This window comes from Geotrypetes seraphini, chromosome 6 (assembly GCF_902459505.1).
Source record: "Geotrypetes seraphini chromosome 6, aGeoSer1.1, whole genome shotgun sequence".
Taxonomy (NCBI): Eukaryota; Metazoa; Chordata; class Amphibia; order Gymnophiona; family Dermophiidae; genus Geotrypetes; species Geotrypetes seraphini.
The window spans coordinates 198375791-198387900 of record NC_047089.1 but is presented as its reverse complement, the minus strand read 5'-3'; the positions used below and the strand labels follow the sequence as shown (position 1 = coordinate 198387900).

Here is a 12110-nt window from a genome sequence, read left to right as displayed (position 1 = left end):
TTCTCTCCCCTTGTCTATTCCATGGTCCAGCATCTCTTCTCCCACCTCCCCATGTTTACTTTAAGAGGCCTGGCTGACTTAAGCGCCTTCCCCTGCTGTGTTCTGCCCCTTCTTCGATACAACTTCCTATTTCACCTTCGCATGCTGTGATTAAGCGCAATTAAAATTTTTAATCACTGCCCCCCTACTAAAAAGGGATATGAAATGTTCATCTAGTAGGATTATTTACCCTGATTAACTCCTTGTGGAAAATAATGTATGCATAATCTGAAAGAAACTATCAGAATCATATGAACAGAAAACACAACAGTAGTTAAAGAACACACAATTTATCTAACCCACACATTCATAAAAATTAGTCAATAAAATTAAGAACCTGGCAACAAAGAGTCTAGCACATACATGGGCAACTCCGATCCTCGAGGACCGGAATCCAATTGGGTTTTCAGGATTTCCCCAATGAATATGCATGAGATTTACATGCACTGCTTTCAATGCATATTCATTGGGGAAATCCTGAAAACCCGATTGGATTCCAGCCCTCGAGGACTGGAGTTGCCCGTGTCTGGTCTAGCACCTTGTTAGATTTAATACTGAGACCAAAAACTACAGAGTTTAAGTATGGACCTCTTACATGTAACATCTGTTAGATCACAGTGCTCTTTTTCTGCACCTTTACAGCATAGTTACTTACCTGTAACAAGTGTCCTCTGAGAACAGAAGGCAGATATTCTCACATATGGAACCCCGACATGGACAGTCAAAGAGTGTACAGTAATTTTTAAAACTTTAAGACCACCTATACTATTGTGTGCTAGCGCCTTCCCACTCGTTGGCTCATGAGGCCATCAGCTCAGTAACAAAGTTAAGAAGCCAACAAGGGGAGGTAGGAAGGTTGTGAGACTACCTGCCTGCTGTCCTCAGATAACACCTGCTACAGGTAAATAACTATGCTTTATCTGAGGGAAAGCAGGCAACATACTTTCACTTATGGGACTCCCTAGCTGCCAGGATCATGCCTCTGAAAAAAAGAGTTACTGATAACTACTATGAGCCAGGCAAAACCAAAAGAGCCAGAAGGAAATTTGCATCAAAGTGGAGAACAAATTTTGTAGAACTGTTTGGCTGAACTAAATATCTCACCAGGAATGATTCTCTAAACAATAGTGGGATGTGAAGGTATGAACTGAGGACTAGGTGGCTGCTTTACAAATGTCCTCGATAGAAATGGAAAGTAGATGAGCCACTTCTCAAATTTTATATGCAGAAACACGGCCTTCAAGTATCAGCCCAGCCTGAGCAAAGCAAAGAGAGATACAGTCTGCCAGCTATGTGGAGATGGTTCTCTTGCTGAAAGGAGTTCCAATTCTGCTATGATTGAATGACAGGAACAGATGAGTGGAAGTCCTGTGAGGTTTAGTTCGATCAAGTAATAAGAGAGCATGTTTACAGTCCTACGTGTGGAATGCAGCTTCACCAGGGTGAGAATGAAGTTATATATAAATTTATATACATATATTAAAAAAGACAGAGAGAACTATAGACTGGTTTATATGAAATTCTGAGCTGACCTTGAGAGGAACTTTGGATGAATACAAAGAACTACCCTATCGGGGTTGTGTAAGGTGGATCTCAAAGAAGCACAAGGGGCCTTCAAGTTCCAAGCAATCAAAAAGCAAATTTATTGAAGGACACGGGGGAAGCCACTGCTTGCCTTGGATCGGTGGCATGGAATGCTGCTACTATTTCGGTTTTTGCTAGGTATTTGTGGCTTGGATTGGCGTTCATGAAGACAGGATACTGAGCTAGTTAGACCATTGGTCTGACCCAGTAAGGCTATTCTTATGACCCAACAGTCCGTGTTTTGACATGTCCACCTGCATCAGGGACATACATAAAAACACACACACACATATATGTAAATCTATATACTCATATCAATTAACAGGTACAATATATAAAAGGTGAAAAGAAACAGGAAAAAAAAAAAATTCACAAAAACATCTATGAGGATAGGAATTTATGTGTAGGTTTCTTTGAGGTCTGAGAGCAAAGCCAATCCTTCTCTAGCAGTGGTAGCAGGGTTTCCAGAGAGACCATGCAAAATTTCTCGTTCACTAAGTACTTGTTGAAAGCATGGAGGTCTAGAATAGGGCACAGACCGCCAGACTTTTTTAGTATGAGAAAATATTTTGAGTAGAACCCTCGGCCCTTCTCCTGCATAGGTACTTGTTCTATGGCACTGGGCTGGAGAGCTCCTTAGAGATTCTTTTGAAGGAGGGGTCTATGATGAGAATGAAACTTGACTCTTTTGGAGGAAGAGGTGGAGGTGTTTTTTGGAAATGAAGAGCATAGCCCTGACTTAGCAGCCAGAGGGCCCAGCGATCTCTGAGGATATGAGAGACCATCAATCAAAATAGTGGGCAAATCAACCTCCTATAGGAAGAGCCTGAGGTAAGGGTTGAGAAATATTGACTTTGCACTCTAGTATGGAATCAAAAAGACTGTTTGTTGTTGCTTGGAACCCAAACTATAGCTATGTGATGCAGGGTTCTATGTTAGGAGTTAGGATCTAGGTGTTATCGTTGAGGATATGTTGAAACCCTCTGCTCAATGTGTGTTCTAAGAAAGCAAACAGAATATTAGGAATTATCAGGAAAGGAATAGAAAATAAAGATGAAAATGTTATAATGCCCTTGTATTGCTCTATGGTATGGCCACACCTCGAGTACTGTGTGCAATTCTGGTTCCTGTATCTCAAAAAAGATATAGTGGAATTACATGGGATCTTCAAAAAGTTTCTGCATGTCTGCTATTTTTTTTAAGCACTATTTATAAATATCTCAAAAGCAAGTTACATCACTACCTGCAAGGTGAGTTGGCTTGTCTGACTAGTCACATGACCTTCTACAATATGCCCTCTTATCACTTCTGCTTGTCTGACTAGTCACATGACCTTCTACAATATGCCCTCTTATCACTTCTGCTCCATCTCCCACAAAATTATGAAATTGTGAAGAACCCTCATAGAAAAGGTACAGAGAAGGGCGACAAAAATTATAAAAAGGATGAGACGACTTCCCTATGAGGAAAGACTAAAGCAGTTAAGGCTCTTCAGCTTGGAGAAGAGATGGCTCAGGGGTGATATGATAGAGGTCTATAAAATACTGGGTGGTGTGGAACAGGTAGATGTGAATCATTTGTTTACTCTTTCTAAAATGACTAGGACTAGGGGGCATGCGATGAAGCTAAGTAGTAGATTTAAAACAAACTGGAGAAAATGTTGCCAGAGAATGTGGTGAAATCAGTTAGCTTAGTAGGGTTTAAAAAAAGGTTTAGATAATTTCCCTAGAAGAGAAGTCCATAGGCCAATATTGAAATGGCTTGGGGAAATCTACTGCTTATTCCTAGGATAAGCAGCATAAAATCTGTTTTACTACTTGGGATCTGGGTTGGTCATTTTTGGAAAATGGATACTGGGCTTGATGGACCTTCGGTCTATCTCAGTATGGCAATTATTATGTTCTTATGACAGCCTATTACTGAGATTTTTGCATTCTTTGATGCTTTGGAAATTTGTGTAGAAACTCATGAGGATGAGGAAGGTAGGCTATATCTCCGCTTGGAATAATAAGTGGAATGCCTAGAAGTGTTGGAATATTTTCTTGGTGATTGAGAATGGGATGGCTTGGAGAAAGATAAGGTGGTCATACAATCCTCATGTTTCTTGATCTTTTGTGTTGCTTCCTCTGTACAATACCCAAATAGATCATCTCCTTTGTAAAGAATATTTGAAAGGCGATCTTGTACACTGGCATCAAGATTGGAGATTCTGAGATATGCTTGACTGTGCTTGGCAATTTACTTTACTGATGTGCGAGAAAAGACATCAAAGGTGAAATGCACTATATATCTTCTGGCCTCTAGCAGGTCATTTGAAAAATTTTGGAAGGAACTGAGGTGCTCCAAAGGAATATATTGTTCATAAAGAGACATCTTCTGAATGAATGACTTTAGAAAAAATTTCATACAAGAATTGTAGTTCAGCATTCTGCTGGTCAGCATGGAACTTTGGAACACCTTGTACACAAATTTTATCAAGAGTTCTACCTTCTCTTCTAAGTGGCATATTGGCATCTGTTGTGGAACTGTGAGCCTTTTTTAAAGCAGACACTACAACTAAGGACTAGTGTTTTAATTGTGGCCTATCAGAGGCTGTGCAAGATTGGATTCTGTACAAGGTATCAAGTTCGTGTAAAGCGACTGGGACAGAGTGGTGCTTCCCAGTTTTTAAGTAAAGCCTCTTTCATTAAGTTATGAAGAGGTATCTTTATGCAGTCCTCAGGCCATTCCTTGTAGTCCAAAAGCGTCCATCAGCTCTGCTTGAGGTTCTCTTTCTGGTTCCATATTTATTGGCAGAGCTTGCCCCATCTGTCTGATAAAACAGACTTTCTCAAGCAAGGCAGCACCAATGAAGCAGAATGGAACCAGTTGTCGGTGCCGATGAGTGTCAGTGTCGGAGGCTCCTGCCATTTTTGATGCACCCAAAGTTGATCCAAAAAATTTCTCGTATTGCAATTTCCTAGCATTAAAGCCACCTCTTCTATAATTTAGATTAAAGCCTACAGGATATGTCCCAGTGTTTGGGACTGAGGCACTGGAATCACCATGTGTGGGTCTGTACCTGAAATGACCCTGTGGCACAGAGTAATAATAAGTCGTTAGGAGCCTTGAACATTGAAGGAAAAATCACTGATAAAAGATCAAAGGATTTCATGGTCTGGGGAGGTTGAATAAATAGCAATCCGAAAAAGCATCGATGATCCTGGACAGAAGGTCCAAAAAAGAATTTCAATAAAAATGGAAACATTTTTATAGACAACAATAGGACTAAACGGAAAGAAAAGGGCAGGCACAAAACATACAAGTCTGACGCACTTAAAGAAATTAACAACTTTTCAGCTCTGCGGAAAACTGAGAACTGATGGTCCTGCGAGCTGATGTCTGGCAGGAAGGCACCAACATGAGCATGGTACTGGCAGTTTTAAAATGACAGTACACTTTTTGACTGTCTGCATTGGGGCTCCATGGAAGAAATCACCCAGATTGTCCTCAGATAACACAAGATACAAACATGTGCAGTCACATACTTAACTTCACAGTGTAGACCCTGAAAGGGGTTATATGAGGATTACCTGCCCCTCCCCACTGAAAACCTATATAATGAAATATAGGTATAAAGAATATTGCTCTGATATATCAGCTAAGACTTGCTATGGTAGAAAGCTTGCAGTCTGCCCTAGAAAACATCCTTGCTTGAAGATAAAGGGTTTTTATGACATTATGACTTATGATGTGCGTAATGTATCTTTTATCCAGTGACCATATGACCTATGGCTTGCACTTGTCATTACCAATAATTTGACCTTTGCTTGTTATTCTGCCTCCAATCTTTTCAAGAAAAGGAGTCAGTGCTATATGCTTCGGGGTCATTTCTTGATGCTGCTGCTTTAAGCATCAGATATAAATCTCCCTGAAGCTTCAGTTACTGTATATTATATGATTCTAGTTGTGTGTGTGCCTGGTGCGTTTCTCCTTTCTCTCTTAGCAACTAAGTGAGAATTCCCCTACTAAGAACAGGAGGGGGGTGACTATCTGGGTAAGTGATATTCACCCTTCAACAACAGTTCTTTTCTTAAGCAGAAAAGGAAATTTTCCTTAAGTATGCTCCTGCTCTTCTTGCTGCTATGAACAGTCAGGATTTGTGGACCCTACTGACTGGTTAGTATATTTCAGATCAGCCATTTAAATCCAGTTGAATTATAGCCCTTCTTGCCTTATCCCTTTCCACCTGAAGAAGTCCTTTTTATCCTGCCTTGTGTTGCCTTTGAGCAGGGAATGGACTGCTGCAGCACTGTCTTGAGCTTCAGTTGGGCTGATATATTTCTGGTGAATTGATATCCCAACACATACTTCCCCGTGGTTATCAGTTTATAATGTGGACTGTAAAGCATAGCCTGTGGGCATCATCTTGAAGCCAGGTTTTGTAAACTACAAAAATGAATGTCAGGGCCAAGAGGCCTAGAATTTTCAGTTGATAAATTCATTTATTTTTGAACTGATTCTAGCAACCAGGTCCTTTAACACTAGAACAGGCTGGAGATTTTAGGACCATCCTGGATTTTTAACCATCCCATTCTGGTGCATTACGGGATTTGCAGTATTCATTTGAATACTCCACACTGCTTTGAGATTTAAGTTCAAAATGAAGACTGGCCAAAAAGACTCCAGCCTGAATCTGCGATACTTGGCATCTTTGTGAATGGAGAGGGTTTGAGCTACCTTGAATCATAGTAGCTTATTTTTAATGCAAATAAAATTGAATGTTTAATGAATTATGGGCAGGATTTTACTATTTGTGATCTGGCTTAAAACTTAAAATTTGAAAAAAAAGCCCCAAAAGTTTGGCCTTTTCTCATGGAAATTCTATATACAAAAAATTTCAAATTTTAGCACAGAAGGTTTAGCCTCACTAGGCCTTAGGGATGTGAAAGAGCCTACAGTTTATTTTCACAGACTAGCCTTGAAGTTAGAAAGAAACTCCAGGCTAATGGAATCCTCAGCTGCATCCTTCTGGGGCTTGGATCTTCCCAATTGATCTTAATACATGTTCCTTTCAACTTAAATAGGCTTACCAATTACAGTAAGTTCTCAGAAAGGGGGGGTCAGTCCAAAGTTTGTAGGACTACACTTCAAGTTGTCTAAAATAATCATTAAAGTATTATTTAGCATTCAGATTTGAAGTAATCTGGCAAGCTACAATGGGAATGCTTTTACTATGGCTCCTGGAATTCTACTGAATTCACAGAGACCCACTTTTTAAAGTCCTTACTGGCTTGAGCTAGATTTGACCCAGTGGTAAACAGAAGGGTTCTGTGACAATTCTCTTGAGCTAGCCAATCACCATGGTTGGAGGCTTATATGTAAAGTAGTTTGGGCAGTCTTATGTGTCAGGCAGAAAAGCAGAGAAAATAACTTGCATGAACTTCTAAAACCACACTTCCTACCACCTCAGTGTCTAGTCTCACCAAGCTAGCCATCAAACCAGTTGTAAGGGTGACCGATTAGAATTTAAAGTCTCACAGATAAAGATAAAGATCTTTAGGGTTCATCCAGTCTACCCAACAAGGTAAATCGATAAGGTACGATGTGATACTACATATGCATTAAGGTTGTCCATAAAAGCCTAAAGTTGGAAAAACTGTGTGAACTGAAGTTTTTCCCATGAATTTGATTGTGCATGATCAGAAAATAATTTTTACAAATTTCTTAAAGCCCATCCTAGGGTTGCTCAAAGCCACTGATTACATAAAGCTCAGTTTTTCTTAAAATTTGCTATTATTTTTTCTTCCAAATTTCTTGGTATTATAGCTATAACTTATATTCTAATACCAGCAATGATACATTGATAAAAAGGCATTTATGCAAAAAATCTAGGAGTATTTTATACAATGTACTTTCAATATCTGCACTTTATTGTGGGACATAACAGAAATTTAACATGCTTTGCTAATAGCTAAACACATTGGTGTTGTCATCTACCAATGGTGTTAGAAACACTCAAGGTCTTCTTGAGATAATCAGAATAAAGCCTGTGACGTTATGCAACTCCTTACAACAAGGTCTCACATATTACTAGGTCTGTGGTGAAGTCAGTGGCAAAATCAATTATCAGTTTGACATCTTGCTCAGCTGTGATGTTAACCACCTTCTTCACTGTGTTGACAAAGAGTCTTGGTGTAACCAATGAATGGTTGGCAAAGCCAATGGACAGGTGGTCTGAAGATCTAAACTTCTATACTGCTGAACAGTTTAACACAGTGATGGCGGTTAATGACACAGCTGAGCGAAATGTTAAACTGATAACTTTTACGAAGCCGTGTTAGGCTTTATTATCAATGACTGCGGCAGTATTAACTCTGACGCTGATAGGAATTCTATGAGCATCAGAGCTAATACCGCTGCAGTTGGTGATAAAAAGCCTAACATGGCTTCGTAAAAAAAAAAAAAAAAAAAGGGGGGGGGGCGACTTTGCCACTGGCATTACCACAGACCCAGTGTAGTACGAGTCCTTGTTGCAAGGAGTTGAACAGCATCGCAAGCTTTAGCTTCATTATCTCAAGAAGACATTGAATGCTTGAATGTTTGGAATGCTATGGGTAGATGACTACACCAAAAAGTGTACATATTTAGATATTAGCGAAGAATGATAAATTTCTGTTATTTTTCCACAATAAAGTACAGATATTGAAGGTTCATTTAACAAAATACTGCTAGATTCTTTTTCATAAAAGTTATAATTATAATAAAAAGAAATTTGCTCCATTAAGCAAAAATAATAGCAAATTTTAAGAAAAACTGAGCTTTATGTAATCACTGGCTTTGAGCAATTCCAGGATAGGCTTTAAAATATTTTTTTTAAATTATTTTCTGATCAAGAACAATCAAATTCATGGGAAAAACTTCAATTTGCAAAGTGTTTCCAACTTTAGATCCCCTGCCCTATTGTTCTTTCTATATATGTCTCTCCTCTGAACTTTAAAAAAAATACTTAATTGTAGTTCTATCCCTCTCCCCTTTTGTATTAGTTGGTCTGTATGTCTAATTGTCTACCCCATTATTTAAAATTTTTAAATTGTATGTAAAAATATATGTTTATATTAATTTTTGTACCTCGCTTAGTAAAACTAAATAAGCGATTCATCAAAGTCCAATAAAACTTGAAACTTCTGGACAATTCAAATATGCATACTTGATTTTGATTTGCCCTTGCCATTTCCCTTAAACAATCAATGTTAAAGGTAAAAAAACAAAACAAAAAATGTACCGATTCAAGATAATTTTTGTTAATTCTGTAGAGCTAAGTGTACTAAGCAGTCATCCCTACTACATTTGGTCAATCACCTACTACATTTGGCAGAATCACCTACTACATTTGGTCAATAGCTTTAACTTTGCTATCCAACTGAAGCTTTATAATAATTTAGTTCACTAGGTGGTGCAAATGAGCCTTAGCTATGAATGGAAAGCCCCATCTACCTCTTCAGTGTATCAGCTAAGTTCTTTTTAAGTTTAGAAACTGAATCGTGGTCCTTCTCTACCTACAAGACTCTCTTAATTAGAGAAAATAGCTACATATTTAAACAAATTAAAGATTTATCATCCTAGAAGCAATCCTGTTTTTGGGATAAATTTGGAATTTAGTATAAAATCAACTAGACTTTCTCTCATATGAACACTCCCAACACATGAGAACTATTTGAAGTTATATATACAATTCAATAAATTTGTATTATAAAATTAGAAAATAGGATTTTTAATGAGGCATTTACTTCATTAGTCAATGCAACCCAACGAGATCAAGTATAGGAATCTGAGCTAGGAGCACTGCATTAAGAGCCTTTTTACTAACTTATTGTGCTCTTATGTGGGTTTTCCCCACACATGAAGGCCATTATTACTGCAGCAGTAAAATGGCCTATTTTCCATTTATGCAATTAATGGCCATGTGCTAAATAATATCATTAAAAACAAAGTTAGCGTGTGAGCACTTATCACCACCTGTTTTGCAGGTGGTAAGGGCCCATACACTAATCAATTAGTGCAAGGGTAGCAAACTCCGGTTCTCGAGAGCCGTATTCCAGTCGGGTTTTCAGGATTTCCCCAATGAATATGCATTGAAAGCAGTGTATGCAAACAGATCTCATGCATATTCATTGGGGAAATTCTGAAAACCCGACTGGAATACGGCTCTTGAGGACCCTACCCCTGAATTAGTGTATCTACATTACCATGCTTTAACACCGACTCTCTGCTTCTCACATACCACTCCACAAATTTTTTAAAAATTCTTTTGTGTGTACAAATACCACACTTACTGCAGGATGCCTGAGCATGTCCCATGGTAAGCCCTTTTAAACTGCATTAGGCACGTGTTCGTACCTAACACAGTTTAGTAAAAGGGCCCCTGGGGGTATTAAGGACTTGAGTTGACAATATAAAGGGACAACAAAATCCATGAGCTAATTTAAAACTAACCCCCTCTTTTACTAAAATGCACTAACCGATTAGCGCGCGCTAATCAGTAACACATCCATAGACTAACACCCATGCGTTAGCATTTAGCACGTGCTAATTGGTTAGCGCACCTTAATAAAAGAGGGCCTAAAATGGGATTTTTAATTGGATATAATCAACCATTCTCTAATGAAGAATATACTAGCATGTGTCACTGACACAACTGACCAACAACATTTGCAATTCAGAGTTTTGCCTGCAACCCTACTGAAGCAAAAATTTGGCACTTCTGGACACAAACGATTTAATTGCTAAAAAAATAGCATGCAAATCAAATTCAGGTACCAGAAAATTGCAATACCTTGTTTGGAACTGTATTTCCTTTCACCTAATAAAAATAATTTAAAATAAATAAATTCAGGTACTACTAGGAAGAGTAAGGCATGATGGTGCTTAAAAGTAGAAACAGTTTTCTTTCATTTGCAAAGAGAGCTAATTTTCTAATGAGTTTGTTCATTACTTTTGACTACAGAGATATAACAATAATAATTTGCTGCATCAAACATTAAACAGCATCAGCAGACAGAAACCAAACAGTACACAATATAAACTTCAAGCATTAGAACAATTCATTACAATATATGTAAGCACATAAGTGCCAAACCTATTGCTTGAAAGTCACTTTGATATACATATATTTAACATCATTTTTGCATTGTACTTTCTGTACCAGATCCAGTTACTTTATAATCGCTACATCAATGTAGCAATAAATCAAAAAACATATTCCACAGCAGTTTCAGCTTTGAGAAGGAAAGCAAGAATCTGGATAAATAAAAGTGATAAAATATATTTGCTGTGGAGCTCAACTATATTCTCAATAAAACTACAAAATTAAAAATCTTTATTAAAAAATGTACCGGTTTGTTGATTAAAAAATATTTTCTCTTTTATAAAATAAAGGTCCTCTTAAAATTGATACATGATTTGATTCTTCAAAAGGGGGAAGAAATAAAGCACTCAGTTTAGGATAAACAGATCAGTAAATCCATTTTGGCAGCAAGAAACCCACTTTGGTGCTTACGTAACGTGATTGAACAGAGCTCTTAATATCTAAACATGTCAGCTGCAAAGCTGTAATACCAGCATAAAAAGATTTTGGGGAAAAAAAGGATAAACATTATCCATTGTTGTTTGTTGTTCAGAATGCTGCTGATTTTCTTTTTAAGACTTTAGTCTTCAGTTAATTGTCTCAGCAGTCAACATTCCTTCTTATAAAAATAAATATCATCCTATTCATTTGGATCTGTAGTAACATCTTACTCTGATTCAGCTGCATTCTTATCTAATTTTTGCCTTTACGTGGATTCCTTTTAGTATGGCGTTCTTTTCTCTTGTTTGTGCTTTGTAAGGAAGTACTTAAAAAACTCATAGACAGACCAAGAGATCGCAGTGGAAGGCATTTGGTAAATCACCCGTGCTTGGGCCCCTTTGAAATATCCAGCAACTCCGCCCAGCTTGTAAACAGTTCGAAAAGCATTGACCATGCCGGAGAGATGGCCACCGATATTCACTGAACTTAATGCCTTGTTTTCCTGAGTGTTCAGCAATGTCTTACAGACATCGAGAGGAGTGGTGCAGGCAGCGGCCACAGCCCCAGCACAGGCACCCGAGATAATGTGCGAGCGGGGGTTGTACTGGCGGTGGGGGTTGATCTGCTCTTGCATGAATTCATACATGATGAAGTGAATGGCTTGAAAAGGGATGTTCATTGTAAGCTGGGTGGTGTAACTGCGATAAAATGCACCTAACCCTTCTGTTCGGCTCACTGTCCTCATGCAGTCCAAGACAGACTTGTAAGGGGAATTATACATCTGCATCCGCTGCTTTACCACTATTATTCAGGAAGAGTCCAAGTACAACAGGATGGAAATAATGTAAGATTTGTTTCCATGATATGGTGAGGAAGCCATGTTAAACACAAGGGGAAGGAGAAGAGAAAAACAAACAAACAAGCAGCCTAAAGTTAAACA

At 38.3% G+C, this 12110-nt stretch overlaps 1 protein-coding gene across 4 annotated transcripts in view; it reads right to left on the bottom strand.

The window, feature by feature from the left end:
- Positions 1 to 10473: 10473 nt before the first annotated feature.
- The window catches only part of SLC25A37 (solute carrier family 25 member 37), a 47001-nt gene continuing 45364 nt past the window's right edge, over positions 10474 to 12110 (bottom strand). For all 4 annotated transcript variants that reach the window (XM_033947877.1, XM_033947878.1, XM_033947879.1 and 1 more), the window contains one exon: positions 10474 to 11971. In XM_033947877.1, the coding sequence (XP_033803768.1) occupies positions 11451 to 11971 (521 nt within the window). In that variant the 3' untranslated portion in view covers positions 10474 to 11450. The remainder of the gene's footprint in view (positions 11972 to 12110) is intronic.